This window comes from Erithacus rubecula (genome assembly GCF_903797595.1).
Source record: "Erithacus rubecula genome assembly, chromosome: 2".
Classification (NCBI taxonomy): domain Eukaryota; kingdom Metazoa; phylum Chordata; class Aves; order Passeriformes; family Muscicapidae; genus Erithacus; species Erithacus rubecula.
The window spans coordinates 56,912,437-56,935,161 of NC_136685.1; the positions used below are offsets into that span (position 1 = coordinate 56,912,437).

Consider the following 22,725-nt stretch of genomic DNA (forward strand, 5'->3'; position numbering starts at 1 on the left):
CTGTTATCCCTATAATCACTGAGGGTTTTGCCAGGATCTTTGTCTCACTACAACAATCAGTCGCGCACTCATCTCTGCACCTGTCTTTATGTCGCCAAGCCAGTCTCCCCCGGTTCTCTCTCTCGATGTTAGGGGACGGGAACATTTTAAGCGCTTTGCCTTCAAGCAGGGGAGGGGAGCACCGCCCGCTGCCCCCGCCGGGGCCGGCCTGGGAGGAGCGGCGGGCGGCGGGCGCGGGAGGCGGCTCCGCAGCCGCTGCGAGCGCGGCCCCTCCTCCGGCCCGCCCCGCCCGCCGCACACATGTGCCCGCAGCCAGCGGCGGGGCGCGCCGTCGGGGCGGGCGGGCGCCGTCGCCTCCGCGACACGGCGGCAGCATCGCCGGGCGTCGCAGGGGCGCGGGCGGCGGGCGGCCGCGCTGTCGCCGCTGCGCGCCATGGCTGTCGCCTACCTGCTGGGCAACGCGTCCGCGCCGCTGCTCGCCGGCTCCCTGGAGGCGCCGCTCGCCGCCAACGCCTCCGCCTGCCGCCCTCCCGGGCCGCCCTGCCCGGCCTGGGGCAACGCCTCGGCGGCGCTGGGCTGGAACCGCTCCGAGCCCTGCGGCGGCGGCAATGGCAGCGCGGGCGGCGGGCCCTGCGCGCCCGCGGGCGGCGGCCCCTCCGTGGTCACCGCCATCGCCATCATGGCCCTCTACTCCGTGGTCTGCGTCGTGGGGCTCTTCGGCAACTTCTTGGTCATGTATGTCATCGTCAGGTGAGTGCCGCCCTGCCCCGCCCCGCAGCCCGCGGCCGCTGCCGTCGGGGCGGAACCCCGCACCCGGAGCCGGGATGCGGGACGCTGTCCCGGCGGGGATGCTGCGCTCCCCGTCCGCCGGGCAGCGCGCAGAGGGACGCGCTGGGGGTGCGGAACGGGCTCCGGCCCCTGCGGGAAAGGGAAGGGGGCTTTTGGTAAAGAGCCGGAGCGGGTGATGGGGGAAGAGAAACTTGCGGTGGAGCCGTGAGCGGCGGCCGGTCCGTCAGAACCGCTGCCCGTCCGAGGATGTTCTAAGGACCCTCCGAGCCGCAGCACTTCTGCGAGCGGCTCTGAATCCCGCACCTGTCCCCTAAGGAGCGAGGATTTAAAGGGACTGTAGCCACTGCCTGTGAGCGTGTACGGGTACGGGGTGGAACACGGATAGCCGGCGCGCATCCACCTGTCTTTCCACCCACTGCTCCCAAATGCACGAACAAAATGTAAATGGCACCGCGGTTAGACGCTTCTCTGTGGCCGTGCTTGGAGATGCGCTGCTTCATGTTTAGATCTACATGTGTATATTGAAGTACGTTTATATATTTGTATAGACATTCGTGCGTATACACGTGTATAAATAGGCATGCCGTGGTCGCGACCGCTTTCCGTAACCGCGGCGTTCCGGCTGTGCTGCGGCACTTCGCAACTTTCTCGCCCGCAAGAGAAAAAGCCCCCAGTGGGGCTATTACAGATCAGATCACGCGCGATAAATCCATTGCCCGTAAATGAGCGGAAAACGAGTGAGAGGGGGATGAAAGCGGCACTGGCAGCGGAGCGGAGCTGGGCAGGTGCTTCCATGGGGGAACACTGCCACCTCCCGGGAGCGACGGGCCGGGAGCGGGACGGGACGGGGCCAGCTGAGCCCATCGCCCTTCGTGGCTGCTCGTCCTTTCCAAACAGAGAGTGCACTGAGCCCTGGAGAGCCCAGCGAGGGCTTTTAGCGGGGGAGGTGGGGATGGCCCGGGGCGCGCTCCGTTCCTATCGAGTCAGCCCCAGAACTTCCAATTTCGTCTCCGTCTGGAGCATCCCTTCTCCCTTTGAGCTCTGCGCTCCCCGGGGAGTCGGGGCCGCAGGAGCCGGGGCTGTCTCTGGCTTTGCGGTGCGTGGGTGCAGCACAGGCAGTGCCAGCGGCAGAAAGCCGGGGGAGACGGTCGCGGTCACGGGGTGTGTTGCAGCAGGATAGAGGATGATTCCTTCGGCAGGAGTTAGGGGTGTCACTGCTAAGCCTGTGTGTCTGATAGACCTAGTGGGAGCACAAGTAATATCCATCAGTGGTTCAGACTAGAGCAGTTCAGAAACCTTGTGGATTTAACTAGACACTGCCTGCACAGAGCTGGGGAGATTCTCTTCTGTCTTGTGGTTTTGGTCAGTCTGAAACTCAAGCTGTCTGTGTCAAGATGCATCTGCAGAAAGGCTTCTGAGTGGGGGCATGACTGCAATCACCATAGCAGTGTTGAATGCATTCCTCTGGGAGGAAAAGCAGATGCACAGTGTAACAGAGGCTGGATAGCTGTCAGCAGAGAAATATGCCACAGGTTGTCCCTAGAATTATGTATTTGTTATCCTGGGCATAACCCTTACTAGGTTCATATTTCTTACAGTAATTAATTGAATTACACTTGCACCACAAAGCCAAATCGAATGAGGCACTTGTATTTAGATTTCTATGTAAAGAAAGCCTCTTTCCCTGAGATGACGGCTTGAAAACAAAAGCCAGAAGCAATAGGAGAAAGCAAAAATATATTTTCATTTTACGGAGGAAAACACAAATTAAGTGACTTGTCCAAAACCATCAGGAATTTTATGGCAAACCCCACATCTCCTGTGAAAGAACAGCTTTTGGTATGACAGAATTCCTTCCCAATTAATACTATGCAGCTGTTTAGCAATTGGAATGACGAGGAATTTACATGCTAATGGCTGAATAGGATCTGTGGCTTAAGCAACACGAAAATACATTCCCTTTCCACGCTTCTCTGTAGGTGTAGTGTATCTGGTCAGCAATAGGGAATTTAGTGATTTCGTTTCTATTGCAAGCCATACTAGCTTGACAGTGTTCCAAATCATAGAATATGAACCTATGAAATGGTGACTCCCTGTGCACTCACTTCTTGCATCCAACTACAAGTAAGAGGCCAAAGTTTCACTGGATTGAATTTATCATCATATAAAACTCCGCTTCTTTATCTGCTTTTCCCATCATGTCTGCTCAGGAAAAGCAAAACGCTGAACTTCAAATTAATCATGAGAGGAATTGAGGCTACTAAAAATTAAGATTTTTAAGTAATACTGTTACCTAGATTGTCTTTACAATATTAGGAGTTGGGAGTCAGTGCTTAGATATTTGAAACTCACCTTTCAGAGTCCAGCCCCAGTGAAAGCAGCGACTTCAGATCAAGTGTGCGACATGCTAACATCTCATGCTTGGTTTCTTTGGAAATAGTTTTCAAATAATTATATCGTTCTTATAAACATTTTTACTCTTAAATTTTTTCCACATGAGGCAAATCCAGGGGTTTGGAGCCAGAGCTGTGCAAGTGCTAGCCTGACAGGGAACTATCACTGTCACTCCACAATGCCACCCTGCTATCCCTGCTGGGGCAAATGGAGGTCAGAAAGCAGATATGTCCAAGGAGGAGTTAGAAATGTATTGTGATTATCGATGTGAAAGGAAGGCTCTTTGTGCAAAGCAGGTCCATGGATTTCCAATTTATACACATTATGTTATAATTAATGCATTCTCATCTCATAACCCTCCTCATTCTTCCAGATGGTTCCTGTTCAGCTGAATGCTTTCATCCTTGAATTAATATTTACGTGTTGTATATGGAGTGTGCAAGGCTTAACCTCATGTTACTAAAACTGAGCTGTTTTCTTTCTCAAGTACCAAAAAATGCCTTCGAGTGACAGCAGTAGGAGTTTAATAGGTTTTACTGCCAGCCATGAATTTCCTGTAATCAGAAAAATCTGCAAATAATTTTTACTATCGGTTTTCCTCATGTGCTTTGTGGAAATGTAAATTACTAATATGAACACTATGTTGTTACGGATATATCAACAATAGCAAATGTTACTTTTAGCTGCTGCAGAGTACAAGAAGACAATGTACAATTAGTACCATGTGGCATTGAATTAATTTACACGGTAATCCAAAGGCTTTTCCAGCTTTCTCATTGAGTTGGTGGGATATTATTCTCACAATTAGAATGGAAATAAGAATATGCCTCATAAGTAAGGCAATATGCTAGAAAGCTGCAATAGATCCTAGATGAAAATATTAAGCATCACAGGTCTGGAAGAAGGCAATAGCTCACAGAGACCCCAGTCCTCCACAACCCAAATGCTCTGGGAGAACTGTAATTCTACCTACAGCCACTGAAGTCAGTCAAGTTCAGAGTGATTCCTCATTTGTTTTGCCATAAATTTTTCACATATCATAAACAAAGGCATCTCAGGTTCTCCACAATCCTTTGTAGAGGAAGGAGATGTCTTTTTTCATTGAGTAAGTGATTAAACTGCTTTAAAGAAAAAGAAAGAAAAAAAGCAAAGAGGGAATGAAGTCCAAGAAGCCATCTCTCTGAAATTAAGGGAAATATTTCTTTGTGTCTCAGAACAGCCTTTTAATAGTGTTTTGAAAGAAAACAGCTGTGACTGAAGCATCATCTAATCTGGAAAGATCATGCAGCGCTGAAACTTCCTCATGAACTTCTCTGCATTTGCACAGCATTGCTTGTGTGAGTGTGTGTCCTGCCTTTCCCCTGGCTGCAAAGGCTCCCCTCCCATGCTAAGAGCTGTAAGCCCCAGCAGCCTTGCCCAGTCATGTCAATTATGAATTAATACAGCTCACAGCACCAGCCAGAGAAGACCTGGGGGCAGAACTGTGGGAGCCCTGTTGGGAGGAGCAGCAGAGGAGCTGGATTAAATCAGCAGCATAGCAAGGGGGTGACCCTCAGCATCCTGCCTTACAGAAAGGCAGGTGTCCCTGTTTGCACACTGTTTGTGACAGAGTTTACCAACCTTTGCTAGTGGGTAAATGTTTAACTAGCAAGCAGCTCCCCTCCCTTCCCCAAGATGAAAGGAAGCAGACAGACAAAATGGAATGTATACCTTTATATTCTTTTTCTAAATTATAATTTTACAGATATGATGAAAATTTGACCAAAAATACATGAGGCTGCAGCCTGGGGGTGGCACCCATCTCCCTGAGGAAGCAGAGGCACCTGAGGGATGAGCTCTGCAGCCCCAGGCTCATCTCCAGACCCTGTGCCTGGCTGCAGTGCCAGTGAGCTCCTGCACACAGGACAGCATGCCAGGCCCAGGTGCACAGACCCTCTGGCTCTGCTAATGCCCACCACCAGCAGTTCTGGGCAGAGACAGCCCTTCTCACTCTATTTGCCTGTAAAAAGCTATTTGATCCCACTGTACTTTTCCTGGAGTGATATTATGGTAATGGCTCCCATGAAAAAATAATGTTAAACACTTCCTGTTTTTTTTTTTTTTTTTTTTTTTTTTTACAATTTCTTTATAAAAATAATGAAAAGTTACCAACTTTTCAAGGCTTCAGTAAGGGTAGAAAATACTGTATGCACATATTGCTTACATTACATAATTACTAGCAAGCTAATGACTAATGAGTGCTTTATCTAACCAATCCTGAAGTACTGCTTTGTTTAATTTACAGTGTTTTTCCAAACCATCAAGCATAACTTCTGCTGAACACTGTGGATAGGCTTTTATAACTTTCCTAGATCAAAAGGTGACATATTTACAAAAATCTCAAACATAACGTGATGCAAGTCCAAATGTCTCAGAACCATAATTTAGCTTACTGGCCTCTTTTTCCAGTCACAGTCAGCAGCTGGTGTTTAGTCACAGTGTGGAAAAAATAGGGGCAACACTGTGTAAATATCATTCTAATAGACTTTTCAGCTGCAAAAAGACTTTTTGAGCTGCAATTTGCATCAGCATTTATTCAGTAGCTTTTTGTGGACATTTCTAATGTGCAGTTAGAGGATAAAAAATAAAAAAATGAGCATCAAAAATAGGATTGGAAGAGGAAGGTAACAAAGATTGCCACTCCAAAGCAAAGCTGCTTCAAAACAAACATTTGAAGCATTTTTACTGATTCTAATTTGGTTATTTTTAAGCTTAGGTGTTTTGAGATGGTTGTTTTAGAGATCTTCATTAACATGCATTTTCAAAAAATTATTTATTTTCAGGATGATTCCAAGTGAAAACAAGTTTTCAATGCTTGATAAGTCTTTACAAAATCCACTCTTCTAACTATATTTTTTAAAAAATCCAAAACAACTATTTTCTGAATAGTTGTGCTTAAGCTGATCTCAAAGAAAGCTCTTTTTATAACCATCTGTGTCTTCTTTGGTTTTTATCATGAAGTTTGGGTTTATGGTATTGAAAGTGGGAATATTATAATTACCTTTCAAAGACCCCTAGTTCCTTTTGGAAGTGGGCTTTTAATGGTGTTCACTATCAAGGAATTCCACAGCTTAGCTGAGCTGTGATAAGCATTCTCATTCATCCATTTAATATTAAACACTTCTAAATTTTATTTATATTTCCCTTTGAATTTACATGATGAAAAAAGGTAGGCATGACACACCATAGCTAATCAAATAACTGTGAAGGACATGAAATAGATTTTTTTCCACCTTCTTGCTGAGAAGTGTTCAATTATCAGCTATAAGATCTTGTATCTCAGATCAGGACTAAAACTTCAGAACAAAAACGTTTGTGTAAAATGGAATGTCTCCTCCTTGTCGTGTTCTGTGGAGCAGTTCCAAGTGAGTGAAGTCTCTTTTTTAAAGTGGAAGAGGGATCAGCAGTTGTCACAGTGCTAGTCTTCAGGTCTGGGATGTGCTGCTCATATAGAAAAATCATCTAAGGAGCCAATTACCCAAATCACTCTCATGAGGTTGTGGTCTTAGTAACCCCCTCAGAGCTGCAGTTTCAAACACAATTTTATCCTTGTCATGGAGAGACTGAGCCCATGATTTTCAGTACTTTTGATTTGTTCTCCTCACATAACACATAATTGTGCTGCTTCTTCCTGCCACACCAGCTTCCACCATTGCTGCTTTCCCTTCTCCCACATCACAGGCAAGCCTTCCTCTGTGTTTATTCTCTCTCTGTAGTTCGTTTGTCTCACCTCTGGCACTCCTTTCCAGATCACACTCAGCAGCTTCTCCCGAAGACCCCAATGCATGCAAGAGGCCATACCTTATACACCTGGTGTTGCTTTGGTCTGTGCAGTCTGTGCATGGCCTGCCCTCCAGCCCCCTGCCACCTCCCTGCTACCCTCTGGCCAGGGGAATTGCTTACCTGCTTTTCCCTACCACACCTTTAGGGATCTCACACCCACTAGCATTGAAACTGCCTTCAAAGGCTTCCCTGCCAGCTTCCCTGCTGCCCAGGGTTATTCCATGTACAGCCCTTATCTCAGGTGATCACTGTGCATGTCAGGAGGAGGCTACCAGCACCTGGAAACCAGACAAAGTAGCTGATAACTTGTCCCCTCTAGAAAAATGTCACCACAGTTATCAGAGGTGTAGTCAGCAGTTTTACTCTCAATCACATTTCCCTGAAGGCAGAGGGGAAAAAGTCAAATTGAATATACTGACAGTTTTCCTTTATATGTCTTCCTAGCAAAGCAAAACCTTCAACAATAACCTGCTGCTGGATAATGGCAATATATTGAAGTTAGCCTTTTTAGCACCATTGATTTATTTCAGAGAGATATGTTACACAATAACCATGAAAGCAGCGACCTTTATTGGAGTCCCATATATGCCTCAGCACCAGGTAAACAGAGACTCAAATAAAAGTGCTTTGACAAACAGGCCAGATTAAGTTCTGAAATAACTGGCAGGTAATTTTCTCCCCATTCAACTAGGCTGGAAGGGAAGAAAGTGTACCAGCAGATGACTGTTTGGGCCCTGGAGCATACTTATTGCTGTCATTTGTTTTTTATCATTAAGTAGCTTTTTATGATGTCTGGGAAAGGAAGAGGAAATTAGGAGTTATAAGACATGACAACATCTTAAATATTTTTGTGGCAAGTGAAATACCTATACCTGTTCTTGACTGGTTCTCCAGTCTTTTTTGGGAAAAAAAAAATGCATCACATCAGCTTTATTTTGTATAGATTTCTGCCATTTTTTTCTCACATTTATGTAACTTTAAAAGGCATAAGATAATAGGAAATCATAAAATAATTACCTGTTATGACTACTGTGAAGTTTGTGTGTTCTGTCTGAATTAATCTCCTTGCTTGTTAATAATCCTTTCAGTCAGACATCAAGGGAAAGGACCCTTCCTCCTGAAAATAGCTATTTTTCCCAAAAGAAAAAAGCTTGTTTTATCTTGTCCAGGTAGGGACTAAACTCACTGGCTCAAACTAAATAGCAGAAAAAGGACTTCTATATGTTGCCTTTTAGTAGCAAAAAAGTAAATCAGGAAGAGCCACAAAGCAAGTCATTTTTAGTCCAAAATCCAACACAGGAAAAAGGATGAGTCAGATGCCCTCACAGCTCTCTTGGTGCCACACCATTTCCCAAAAGATTGGCACTGAAGTCTAAAGGTGACTCTATCTGAAAGGCTTCTGTTTAGCTCACCCTTTCCCAAAGCTGAGGTATGAGATAAATTCCTGATGGGTTCTGAGTACAAGAACAATGGCCTTGAGCTGGTGCTGCTTCCCAGGAGGTGATGTGCTCCACTTGCTTCTCCTGCATCCTGTAAGCAAACACTACTCAAAGGTACTTTCCAAAATGTGGCTTGAGAGACTGCATTTCAGTGGCAAATATTAAAACTGGATTGGCAGACTGAAAAGTTTTGAGGGTTTTTACAGACCAGCTTGAATATGTCATAACTTTGTTAAAAGTCTTAAGGGCTCAAGAAAAATTAAAAATTCCTGATTACTCAAGAAAACATGCCAAAAAAATCCCTTTTTCCTACTGTTCTTGAGTTACATATACAAGGTGCGCCAGAATAATCATGGGGGAGAAAATTAATTTAAATTGATTCAGCTAGGCATACTTCCCATGTTTTTAATCTTCCCACCCAAGGCGACCTCAACTAATGTAATGTATGCACATAATGATTCTTCATTTGTTTAACAAGTCATTTATGCAAGAAGAACATGAATTTGAAACGCTAACCTAATCTGCAGCATCAAGAGGAGTTATGTCAGGTTGTCTGTATGCAGGACCTAACTGTTGGCTGCTGTTTCTTTCAGCAGCCAAACCATTTTTGGGAGTGACTGCTTTCTGCAGTGAATCTCCGGTGATTTTGTCCAGTTTTTCATGTATTTTGCACTGAACTTAAACACGGATCTTGAAGCAGTCTTTGTCTCCAGTTTAGCATTCTGTAGGCAAAACCTTGCATGCCTTTGTGTTGCTGAAAGCAATTACCAGTCTGTCACTGACCAGCTTATTTCCTAAGTGCAAAAGACTGCTTCTGCTTTCCTCCTCTGATATTTTATGATAGAAAAACTGTATTGAGGAGTTAGAAGGGATATCCTAGTAGGTGCCAGTATTATAATGAACATAATTAATTTGAGTATATACCAAGAGAGGTATTGGGCTAAATATTCACAAAAAGCCCCTGAATCATCACATTCTATTAGTCTTTTCATTGCAGAGCTGTAAAATAAAAGTAAGGCCACTCAAAGCCACTTCTGTATTGATTTGCAACCTTGATCATTGTAATGCAAAATTTAATACACTTGATGTTTTAGATGCTGAAATTTCAATGTAATCTGAATACCAGTGTTCAGATTTTCATGGGTTTGCAGTTAAGATTTTTTTTCTCTACGCATCTCCAGATTTTTAGATTTTCTAGTGAGTTTGAATGAAAATGTGAAGGCAGTATCTTAAAAGATTGCATTTATAAATTTTGGTATTACCAAATCCCTCTCAACTGTAGAAGTCTCATCACATATACATCTGTGTCAGGATAATGGAAATGTTTGTTCTGCTTGTTCAGATAGGTAGAATGATACCTTAGCAAAAAGTATAGTAACAGCTAAGATCAAGACTTTGAAAAGCTCCATTTTGATCAACTGTTACTTTTCATGCTGTTAAAATTACATTGAATCAATTGCTTTGGTATTTATTTGTTCACACCAAGAAATAATCCTGGGAACACTGATAATCTACTTATTTAGAAAAATACATGTTTTACAAAATGTACCTTGCAGAAATAGGCCCCTTATGAAATCTTAAAATATTCTGTAGAGAGAAACGCCCAAATCCCATAGAGTTCACTGAAAAGAATATTGTAAATTTCAATAGGCTTTTGTTGATTAGGTAGTTGTGGAGGTAAATACTTTCTATTACCATAAGAGCTCTGCTTCTATTCATTGCAAGAACAGCGTGATTAGAAGTACAAAGATTACAGCATACATCAAGCAAAACCCTTCACCATTGGTCTACAGAGGCCATTAAACAAAGTCCAAGAACTTTTGAACTTAAACTGAAAATGACACTGAAAACTATGTAGCATTCTACTGGGAAACTGAAACATATGTAGCATTTAAGTGGAATAAGATGCCCAGTGAAGAAACTTTATTATATTTATTCTATTCTATTTATTCAGAGCATTTTTCTGTCCATCCTCTGTCATGCTAACCCTAAAGTCATTCACATATTGATTGATGGTTTGGGCATTTTTTCTGTGTCAAGCATTTCTTTTAAATAATAATGGCTTTAATTACTGATGACAAAACATTGTCATTATTATCTGACAATGCATTCATTATTATCTGACAAAGACTTTTGGAGAGATATTCATTTTGATAAAAGGCTTAGTACTGGATAATAGTAAAAGCAAAATATAAATGCTGCTGCTTTCATTCTTGTCTGGAAGATTCTCCTGCAAATTGCCCAAGAAGTATTTTCTCCTCCCTCTGAGTTTAGAACTGTACAGTTTTCTAAAAACTTTACAGTTTTTAAAACTGTAGCTTCTATTGTGTACTTCTCCCACACTGCAATCCTGTACATTTTTTCCAATTTCCAGCAGAGAGAGTTGTAGATGCTTACAGCATCTGTGTTAGTTACAAACTTGTTTTATAAATGGAGTATGAAAAGTTCTTACAGGACTTTCAGAATATGGACTTATTTACAATTTGAAAGTATCATATTCAGATAATACTTTCCTGAGGCAGCAGTCAAGATAGAGTTTGGATCTACTTGAAAACCTGTTTTTAAAAAAACACCTTAAATTGAAAGTAGTATTGTTAGTGTCTTCTCATGCACAGTGGTAAAAATGAGAGAACAGATCCAGTACCAATGACTTGAAATGTTCATCACAAAATCTTTCTTGGTCCATTCAAAATGAAGTCTGCATTTCTGCACTCCCTACCAAAGAAAAATTCCAAGTGAACATTCCCTACACAATTCTTTCATTGGGATTTTTTGCAAATGACTCATGTTCTGAAGAGATCTAATTCAGAGAGATAAAACCCATGAAATAGTATTTTACGTTTGCCAGGTTCCCTGGCAGGTCTTTTGAAATGAGCTATTCCTCCTGAAAAGTGCTCTATAAATTGTAAAATGTTTGATCAAATACTCTACTTAGTTTTGCAGAATTGGAAGCAAGTTCCATCAAAAGAACAAGCCATCTGACTGCAGCCACAGGGCACAGCAACCTGAGCAGCCATCAGGGCAGTATGGCCAGGAACATTACTTAAATTGAAACATTTTTTGTACCACTGCAAAAGTACAGCATCCACATAAAAAGTGGCTCTTAAGTGCTGCTCATTTGGAATCACATCATTACTACTCCACAAACTACAAATGAAATTTCTATTTCTACAGGACATAGTTATGATATTTGGCATGACATCAACAGGTAGAGAAAATCTGTCCATGTAGTACAGTATGTGATCTGTAAACATACCATTTTTTCAGCCTCTCAATTCTTCAGCATCTATAATATTGTTTCTTCTATGTGTATCTTTTCCTTCTGCACAAGTTAAATTTATCTTTTCTTTCTTACACCCTTTAGCTGTTGTCGCACTGGACTGCCAACATATAGGTGAATCATAGCATGATCATCTGGTTAAAAGCAGAAAGTGTGATATTTGACTGTATCTAGCATGTTATTTTACAGGAATTTCTTATAGATGATGCACTGAATTCAGTTTTGTTTAACAATGTCAGTCGTGATCATTCACATGCTCTGCCAATTTTTTTTTCCAGGTACACGAAAATGAAGACTGCCACCAACATCTATATTTTCAATCTTGCATTGGCAGATGCCCTAGCCACAAGTACTCTGCCATTCCAGAGTGTGAATTACTTGATGGGAACCTGGCCATTTGGTACCATCCTGTGTAAGATTGTTATATCCATAGACTACTACAATATGTTCACCAGTATCTTCACGCTCTGCACCATGAGTGTGGATCGCTACGTGGCTGTTTGCCACCCAGTTAAGGCCCTGGATTTCCGTACCCCCCGAAATGCCAAAATTATCAATGTCTGCAACTGGATTCTGTCCTCTGCCATTGGCCTGCCAGTTATGTTCATGGCAACTACGAAATACAGGCACGGTAAGTCTGGCTTTCATTCCCAAGCTGAGTACTCAACATTTAAACTCCTTTCTGCATTGTTTCACTGTAGTGTAGAGGCATTGAATTAACTTCTGACTTCACACTTGTGTGAAGCAAGTATCAGTGCAAACGAGCCCCTTCAGCAGTTTTGCATCTGGCTGTAGTTGTCTGGAGAAGCAGTGCATGTGGTCTGTGTTTCACAACAACCAGCTCCAGCTCCTTCTGTGGAAGTCCTGCTTCCTCTTCCTTTCATGCAAGTCCTGCTGTGCCACTCAGTTACTGTAGCGTTTGGAAAAGCATCTGTGCCTGCCTGCTTTCTCCTGTGGGGCAGTTCTGCATTACCCTACAGCACAGGAGCCTGTTCTTTACCCAGGGTACTCCCACTGGGAATCTGGTAGTCAGAGATATGTTGCACCCTGTCTGGCAGGACATGATACAGAGCAGAGAGCACTTTCTGGACCACTGGTGCTCCAAGACCTTCCATAATGGGGCAGTGACAGCATGTCAGCATAAATCCAGACCCTCCACTGTGCACAGTTACCAAGCATTGTGTCATTCTCTTCCCTGTTGCCCTGAAATGCCCAAACTCTCAGTATCTATGGTGGCCTAACAATCTTTCTTTTCACCATGTTTTGTACTGGAAGTGAAGATGAGTCAAAGTTTAAGCATTTGACAAATCAGCTTTTTCCTTGTTTGGCATACATTAAATTCTAAGCCATAGTATGCAAAAGAGAACATGTTAATTTGGTTTTGTTTTCCTAACTCACACTTCATGCATGTTTTACAGCACTCTATCCTACCAATGTTTGTGTAAATGACAGATCACAGATTGCTTCATTTTACATGTTTACTTAGGTTTAAAGTCTTCACATATTTGCCCATGATATTTAATTAAAGAAAGGTCTAAAGAAAAGCAAATTACCAACTGACCTACGTGTTCTTCTCTGCTGTTTTCCTTTTCCTCAGGCTCAATTGACTGCACTCTTACCTTCTCCCACCCTGCTTGGTACTGGGAGAACCTGCTGAAGATCTGTGTGTTCATCTTTGCCTTCATCATGCCAGTGCTGATCATTACCGTGTGCTACGGGCTGATGATTTTACGCCTGAAGAGCGTTCGCATGTTGTCCGGCTCCAAGGAGAAGGACAGGAACCTGCGGAGGATCACAAGGATGGTTCTTGTGGTGGTGGCAGTGTTTATTGTCTGCTGGACTCCCATCCACATCTATGTTATCATTAAAGCCCTGGTCAACATCCCAGAAACTACTTTCCAGACTGTCTCCTGGCACTTCTGTATTGCTCTAGGGTATACAAATAGCTGCCTTAATCCAGTCCTTTATGCATTTCTAGATGAGAATTTCAAAAGGTGTTTCAGAGAGTTCTGCATCCCCACTTCCTCAACCATTGAGCAGCAAAACTCTACCCGAGTCCGACAAAACACTCGTGACCATGCTTCCACTGCCAACACTGTGGATAGGACTAACCATCAGGTATGACTAGCAGTGGAGATGTCATCTCTGGATCCAGGCCACCAGCTTGGGGATGACATGTGTTCTGAAGTTACCACTTACACTGATTTGTAGCTTTTGGAGTGTCTGAACACTTTCAAGGTTATATTTGAAACTGGTCCATGCATACACAGAGATCCCAGTCCTGCATGGTGCTAATTGTTCTCTGCCCTGCTTGATGCTCAGAAGCCAAGGGTTCTAAAGGGTACCTTGAGTGACTGGGTCCAGTGTGCATGCATGTACAAAGTACATAAAAAACAGTGTTTCACTTGCTAGATGTTTGCAACAGGTTGAAAATTAATCACAGATTTCCCTGTTCATACTCCTTGTCTGCTGATGGAGACAGGAGTGGGACAGAATACAGATCTCTCTTCTTCTCCCTTTGCAACAGTGAATAAAAAGATAAAAACCCGTGCTTGTTCACTTTTGATTGATGTACAAAGAAGGCCTACCTGGCCTTGTTTGTCCTGAAAGTCATGCAAAAGATAGACCAAGGCTTGTCTACATGCAGTTATTGTGCCAGATAATTATGTGGTGAATAAGGTGGAGTTAGATATGTATGTATGTGCATATAGATATATATATGTATATAGATATATATATATATATTTAAAAATATATACACACATGTTAAATACTAATGTGCCATTTTGCCGTTTCAGGTATACCAAGAAAATACCTTTTCCATGTAGAAAAAGCCTTTAAGAAGTAGGGATTTTATGGCACATCAGATAACAAGAGCTGTTTGTTGGTTTTTGTGTTTTTAATTCAGCCTATTTTTGCATAGTTTTTGTGAAGAAACTCTTTAGTACATGTTCAATATCCTGTGCTTAGTCTGAAAATTTCCAAGCTCCATCTCTCAGCAAAACATGAAAGCAAATCTTAGCATTCATGAAAGTGATTCAAGCACATTTGCAAGCACTAGAAGAATTTTGAGTTGTCTCTGTAATTCCTTAAAAATAAGAACAAAAGCCTGATTCATTCCTTGCCATTTCACCTTTCAGCAATACACTTAGGTTGCTCTCACTGCTTCCACTTCAGCCACAAGCTGGCTGCCTCCTCAAGGTGCAGAACTCACTGACTTCTTGTGAAAGCAGCTACCTGCCTGACACAGCTGCTGCCAGATAGCCCAAATAAGAGTATTCCCATCTCCAAGGAGAATAAACAGTATTTGCACCACAAAAGAGGAGGGAAGTCTAAAGGGAGAAGGGCTAAAGCAAGAAGCTTTATTAAGCATCAACAATTGGTGTTGTTCACCAGTGTCTGACTCATACATGCCAAGCTGTGGCCTGTGAAATCAGCACCTTCTTCAGCCTGGTGGTGAAGCAGAGCTGCCAAACTTGGCATAGGTGCACATATATATATATGTATGTATGTATGTATGTATGTATTGTATTATTTACTAGGTATAGCAAATTACTACATTCATCTGTTAATAATGCATTTGTAATCTGCAGTGGAGTCGATTTTGTACACGTGTCTGACAACAAGATTGTATTTCTGTCTAGTACAATTGAAGCTTTTTAGAATGCATTGTGTATGCACCCATTTTCTACATTTAGTTATATATCTTTATATCACTTCTAGGAGAGCTGTAGCCTTCTAAACTCCTGCCCAAAAGATTAATGTGGCACTCCCTAGAGGCTGAGTGAAATAAAATCTGTTTCCCTGAGCACTGACCAAGCACAGAATAGAAGATGATGTTTCCCAGAGCAATGTTTCAGTGTATACCACCTAGAGGCACAGCCTGCTGGGGCAGGGATGGAGCAAGCAAGTGAAGTGATCTTGGGAGTGCAATAAGGAGGAGAAAGCTAGTCCTGTAGTTGGGTTCTTTGCTGGCCAGGTGGTTAGGGGTTGTTGTTTCTTCTTTTTTTTTTTTTTTTTTTTTTTTTCCAAGGAACAGTGCTGAAATTAATTAGTTACGAAGAAATAAAAAATATATTAAAAAAGGAAGGGAAGGGAAGGGAAGGGAAGGGAAGGGAAGGGAAGGGAAGGGAAGGGAAGGGAAGGGAAGGGAAGGGAAGGGAAGGGAAGGGAAGGGAAGGGAAGGGAAGGGAAGGGAAGGGAAGGGAAGGGAAGGGAAGGGAAGGGAAGGGAAGGGAAGGGAAGGGAAGGGAAGGGAAGGGAAGGGAAGGGAAGGGAAGGGAAGGGAAGGGAAGGGAAGGGAAGGGAAGGGAAGGGAAGGGAAGGGAAGGGAAGGGAAGGGAAGGGAAGGATGCTGAAGAGAAAGGTAAACATAAGGAATGACGTTCAACTGAGGCAGTAAGGATGGGAACTGATTGGCAAAGAGCCATGCTGCATGGAACAAAGAAAGGTGTATGCAGAGCTAGAAGAAATTATTTGGGTACTTTGATAGCTCTTACTAGCAACTAACCATCAGTTTTCCCCAGAGCCAGGAAGAAGAAGACAGCACTTGGTAGCTCAGGTCTTCAGAGGTGGATGGTGGATTGAGAGTTTTTGCATGTTCATGTGTTTGAAAGACTCTGGAGTGGCCAACTCCAGTTCTCTCCCACCATCCTGCAGTCCTTACTTTGGCAGCTGCTGATGCTGCCACTGGTTTATTTCTGCCAGATTTGCTGACCTGGGCCTTCTTCCTGGAGTTCAGCTCAGCACCTCTTTGGTATACTCTCTCTCTCCCCACAATGTCTATAGAATACATTCACAGCAAGCCGTGTTCAAAGCTTAATGTTAAACTTAATTTATCTTTTTTTCTCTAGCAAACATTTCTGTAAGAGATATTTTTTGATGTCTGCTTTTACCAGAATGAGAGACAGGATTGTTGAACTCTACACTAAAGAGGTTCTCTGGGATAGTAATTACAAATGTAATACCTAATATTTTTTATATTATTATTTTAAACACAAAAAGCCCTAGAGTGAATGCAGCTTTAGCTCTCAGAAAAGAAAAAGGAAAATAATAGCTTAGACAAACCAATATTTGCTCAGACACTGAGATTCTGTAAATTCTATGGACAGGGCATTCTTTTTACAGGTAAGTACTTACTTAAAAGGAAGTGTAGCTTGTGTATCTATTGGTTAAAGTATACTGACTCTTTCTTATATGGACAAGCCTTGGAGAGCATTTGGCATGGATTCTAATTGCAAAGCTGTGTAGAACTTGGCACACTTCATATCATTTTCTAAGAAACAGATGTTCTACAAGTTGCTTTTTTGCCAAGTGAGAAGTCTTTTCTTTTGCTAAAGTTAATGAGAACTGCAAGGCTCAGTCACATAAGTCACATAAGACCTTTTAAAGCATTTAGAATTAACACTCTTAAGTATTTAAGTTGTTGAAAGGAACAACAATGTCTTCTATCACTTCAAAAGCACCAACAAGAAACATCATAAATATTCATATTATTCTGAGTTAATATACTGGCCTTTGGCTCACTCTCTGTTTCCTTGGCATTACCAAAAAGGTCTAGGTTTAGTGCTTATAGTTTTCAGGAGGGTTTATGCAATCTTATAAGTGCATTTGCATGCAGAATGAGTGATGTAATCCTGGGGAGAAAAAATGCTTGAAAAGCAAAACTACTTTCTTTGAACTTTTTTCTGTATGACCAAGTATTGGCAGGGGAGGGGAATGAAGGACCAATAGTAGCTTTGGCAAATGGCTGAGAGTGTTTTGCTGATGTTGAAATTGACTGATTCCTAACAAAATCTTGGCAAGTATATTGAAATAACTTTTACTTTAGATGCTCAGAGACTCTTTGCATCAATTTACCTCTGAGATTAAAAGAAGGTTTGAATGTAAAATAAATTGGTAGTTATTTTCCCCGAAAAACTAAGTTTTTGCTAGTATCTATGTGTTAAAACAAACAAAAATAAAATCCTAAATAGGGAAGTGGATTGTTAGTAACTATAGAAATCTAAGAAATTTAATTTGTTCCAGTGGATTCATTTCTTTGTGACACATTTTTTATAGCTGCTTTTATACCAACTTCACCTGAATGTATCCTAGCAACTAAACAAATTATGTATAGGCACATCTTCAGGACTATTTAGTCATCCCATGTGTAACTCTTCAGTGTTAGCTTCTGATGTGTTCTTGTCAACTACTGAAATGTCTAAATGCCCTAATGGAAACTGTAAATCCTCCCCATATGTTGAGAATGAGGCCTCAGTTATGTTCAATAACAAAAGGCTCAATTCTGAAGGCTTTGCCTTTATTGCCTGGATTGGCAGCCACATATAGAAATAAAAAGGATATTGGATTGAAGAAGAAGTTTTTAAGTTAAAACAAGGAAAAACTGAAAGCTAGTTTCACTTTGATCAAATAAATGAAGAAGATGTTTTCTTACTTCTTAATTCTCCTTGTGCTATGTGACCTGAACAAATATGGGGAAAGCTGGTGATTCCTGTTGCAGGAACATGAAAAAACGTCAGCAGCTTCTTGGCAGATTCACATCTACATTTATTAACAGAGAATGGCCTTCCTGTGTGTTTTCAGAAAATTAATATATCTCCTTTGTGAATTATACTGTATTTCAATAATAATTTTGAAGTACTGGTTTCTTTAAAAGCCCATTTCTGACAACATAGTGACGTCTGTGAAACACCTGTGTAAGTTCAATAGATCCTTAAAGCTGGGCTGCCTTTTGTAGCTGATATGCATTGACGTGGGCTCTTTGTGAATCTCCAAGCTTCATCTGTGTCTCTGCTTTCCACTCCATAAACCCTTGATTTGCAGTGACTCCTACCCAGCTCTCAACAGGTTCTGGTACAAAATTTGCTGAGCAAAGAGGGGTAGGAGCCTTTCAGGACTTGCCATGCAGTGAGCAGGTTTTTTGATGAAAACATCTGTAGTGCTACTGTGCCCGCATGCAAGTAGGACTCAGCATGGAGACTGTGAACACGAGGGCTGAGAGGTTGCTGGGTTTGTTTGCTGATGTAAGTCCACCTCACACAAAATTTAAGATAGACTATAACTGCAAATCCAAAAGTTAGACACTTCTGAAATGAGCACAGAATGTATTCAGTTAAAAATACTAATTCTGCTGTAACTGCTACAGAATGAATACAGAAAGGGAGTAAATTTTTTCCATGCCTGTGAAATTCATAGAGAGTTCCACCCTAGAAAGAGAACAACTGGCTTGATATGAAGTATATTCTAATTCTAGTTCAAATTTCAGACGTACTAATGTTTCTTTGTGATCATTTCCTCTGTTGCTTTACAGCAAAAGCACAGTCTTGCCTTTCTCTGGCCTTTGTGCTTAGCTTTATACATCAGGACATTAGCTGCAAATGAGAAATAAATTCCTCCTAAAAAAACAAACACACACAAGGTTGTGGGTGGGAAGATATCAAGCAACTGTTCATTGTATTTGCAATTTCTTTCCTTTCAGTTGGAACTTCAAGAAGCTGAAACCACTCCACTGCCGTGACAGGGTCTCCTGCTGCATGGCTCTCAGAGCAGTTCCACTGCCACAGTGTGCTAGTGGGAACATGTAGGATATGCTTTCCCTCAAAAAAAAAATACCACAGAGGAAAGTGCCTGCTTTTCCAGTCTGTCTAAAATTGCTTCTGCAGCACATCTGCACTGCACATGACAGAAGCATGAAATGCAACAGCGAGCAGAGCCAGGAGATTCAGGAGCCTTCCAGGCTCCAGGCTCAGAGCAGTTCTGTTCACCTGAGCACATACCTTAGTCTAAAACAAAGATACTCTGCCTGTAGCAACCTGACATGCTCTTGGTAAGTTACAGTGGTGTTAAAAAGGGCTGGAAGGAAACATTCTAACTCTAGACAACTATGGTTTGAAAAATAAGGTGAGCCCTTGAGGATGGAAAATAACGGGATATGAAGCTGCAATACTGTTGGGTACACTCTATTTACTCTTAAAATTTATTTGTAGAGGTGTTTTCCGTGCAGGTTATTTGTGTGCTGAAGTCTCATGAGGTCTTGTAGAAAAACACATTTGTAGTTAAAGAGGTCTCTTGCGAGGGTTGCATGTTCTTTAGTTTCAAAGGAAATTTTTTTCTTCAGTGATCCCTTAAAAAAAATCAACAAAAAACCCAACCAAACAAAAAAACTTCCAAGTTTCATCTTCTGCTTCTATTTCACATATATTAAAAAAGACTTTAAAATCAAAACAATGAGCTATCACTTTTTCTGAAAGAGATGAGTAAATGAAAGTATTCTACATTGTTATTGATTGTCAAATGATCCCCAAAATAGCATATATTAACATAAATTTCTTTGTGAATAAAAATGTAGCTATAAGCCTGTCAGAGCTTGCACAGACTGATGATGCCTTCTCTTTCAAGTAATTTCTCAAATTTCAGCTGCTCTGTCAGCAGCATTTTCAATTTCTAGGTAAACAACAGCCCCTTCATGAAGTACTTGGAGCAGTTAGTGCATTAGACCTTCTCTAAAAAAGAAATTTTAAAAAACAATTTGCTAGATATCTAATTTTTCTTAACCAAACCCATAGTGTGTTTGCTTTTCTAATCAACATAAATGCATCTGCATTTTGTATTAGCTGCTAAAACACATTAAGATTTCAGGAAGAAACATTGTGCTGCAGCAAATGCCTTCTTAGCTGTTTTCCAGTATGAAAATTAGAAATATCCATGTAGATAATTTGTGGTGCAATGGTATTTTCTAGACATTGTTACTTGCTTTGTAAATAAATCATTGGTAGCTAACTGGGGGGAAATGTACTTTGATGAATTTAAGTGTATTCTGAAAAACAACTATATGGAACAGGGGTTTTTTTGTCTTTTTCTTTCTGCAGCCAAAATATATTGTTTATTTTCATTGTTAAATGTGTAACAAAAAGCTTTTAATGTGAAATTGTTTGTTTCTGCCATAGACTGCATAATAAAGATTGAAGACCAAATCTTTGCAAGTTGTAAATTAAAGGATTATTTGAGTTTCATCACTGTGTTGCAGCTAAATATGTAGCATATATGTCAGCAAAATATGAAGCTAGATATAACAGAAGTGCCTTAATTTTCTTCTTTTTCTGTTGAAAATTCCACTGTGTGGTCATATGGATACATGTTTAATTTTGTGTTAGTTTAGCTGTATCACTTCATCATTAAAGTTTAAACCAGAGTCATCACCATTCTAAGAGGTTTTGCATCTAATTTTTAAATGGCATAGAGAGGCACTTAGAAGAAGTTGATACATTGTTTTGCACCACACAGCAGTATTATTTAAATAACAAAACCAACATAGAATACACTAAATTTAAATGGACTAACATCCTATGACATCATTACTACCTGATAGATTCAGAGTAGTCTGACATGCTCACATACAAAAATCAAAAAATTTTAAAATATTGAATGGGTATTTGGAAAGTCTTAACTGATGGACAAAAATATGTTTAAGTAAAGATCATAGTTTTGTAAGTAATTAAAAGTTCAGCTTTCTCAAAATTTACATAATTAATTTAAGCCATTATTTCTTCTTTACTTTGCATGAAGCACACATGCAAATTACTGTGACTTGCCAGCAGACAGCCAAATATTTTTAAGGACATTTTCTGTTTCTGCAATCCAACAATTGAGAAACTTGACTGTAAATAGGTTTAGCAGTAATAATGTTGTAACCTTGATGGTTTAAGGATATGAGGAAGTAAATTTTATTAGCAGAGCACTAGCAAAAACTAAGAAAAAAAATTCTTTTTTCTCCATAAGGCTTGAATGTTCATTGGTAGTGCTTTGCAGTAAATAGCATATTACATAACTTCTGTATCTGCATTGTAAACCTTTAATAAAGATGTCTCTGTTTCTTGTGGATTTGCACTCAACTCCATTGTAGATGTTTGTGGTGAAAACATAAAATGGCACTGACCCCAAACAGACCCCTGTGGGAGACCATTTGTCACCGATGCCCCTCTGGACATTGAGCCTTAGACCACCACTCTTTGGGTGTGGCTGGCCCAGCAGTTTCTCATCTGTTGGACAGTCCACCCATCAAAGCCATTGTGCCCTATACTGAGAGAAGTATATTGTGGGAGACCATGCCAAAAGCTTTAGCTGTGTGATGACACCCAAGGCCCTTCTCTAATCCACTGATGAAGTCACTCCATCATAGAAGGCCACAAGGTTGGTCAGACAGGATTTGCCCTTGTTGAAGCCATACAGACTCTCCCAAATCACCCCCCTGTCCCCCATGTGCCTTGACATAACTTCTAGGAGTTTCATGATGTTCCCAGACACAGAGCTGAGGCTGATATGTTTGTTCCCAAGGGTCTCCTTTCTACCCATTTTAAAGACACATGCAATGTTTTCCTTTTTCCAGTCACCTGGGACTACCCCTGACTGCCATGACTTTTCAAATATGAAGGAGAATGTCTTGGCAATTATATCAGCCAATTCTCTATTTGCTTGAAGGAGTGCCTATATAAGGGAAGAGGAAAATTGAAGAGATTTTCTACTTAAATGTCCCCTTGACAAGAGGTGCTCCATCCTGGAGTTGACATTTTCCACTGCAGAGATAGACTCCATGAACCCAAGCCTCTTTGTGTAAGTTTGCCTCTCTTGAAGCTGGAATGCAGATGAGTGTAATTGCAGATGCTTTAGCAGAAGAAATATGCAGCTGAGTTGGCTTTAAGCTGACTTGTGCTGGTTCACTCAGCTAACAAAGGGGAGGGAGAGCTCCACAGCTGAACTCCCTGTGGTTTTGGCTTTGTTGTTAATAAAGTCCAGGCATCTGACTCTCATTTTGAATAATGGGAAGAAACCTTAGAAATCTACATCATGCCCTTCCATTTCTCCAAATTAATAAAAAAGTAGGGCACTTAGATTGTGTCAAAGCAGTCTTAACTAATTGCTGCTAATTAACCATAAAGACTCAGGTAATCAGGAAAAACTCTGAAAATAACTATACACAAACTGCAGTAGTAAAAATACTAC

General features: G+C 41.3%; 1 protein-coding gene across 1 annotated transcript; it reads left to right on the forward strand.

Moving 5' to 3' along the window:
• The first annotated feature begins 402 nt into the window (after positions 1 to 402).
• Positions 403 to 21,147, forward strand: OPRM1 (opioid receptor mu 1). The gene is made up of 4 exons (XM_079299159.1): positions 403 to 750; positions 12,003 to 12,355; positions 13,322 to 13,842; positions 19,205 to 21,147. The coding sequence occupies exons 1-4, from the start codon at positions 434 to 436 to the stop codon at positions 19,241 to 19,243; spliced, it is 1,230 nt and encodes a 409-aa protein (XP_079155285.1). The 5' UTR covers positions 403 to 433; the 3' UTR covers positions 19,244 to 21,147.
• The last annotated feature ends 1,578 nt before the right edge of the window (positions 21,148 to 22,725 follow it).

Bases quoted from the DNA above. Each gene is read 5' to 3' on its own strand.
- OPRM1 (XM_079299159.1), top strand. From the start codon at position 434: ATGGCTGTCGCCTACCTGCTGGGCAACGCGTCCGCGCCGCTGCTCGCC. The intron at 751-12,002 runs GTGAGTGCCGCC...TTTTTTTTCCAG, and splicing joins GTCATGTATGTCATCGTCAG to GTACACGAAAATGAAGACTG. The intron at 12,356-13,321 runs GTAAGTCTGGCT...CCTTTTCCTCAG, and splicing joins AACTACGAAATACAGGCACG to GCTCAATTGACTGCACTCTT.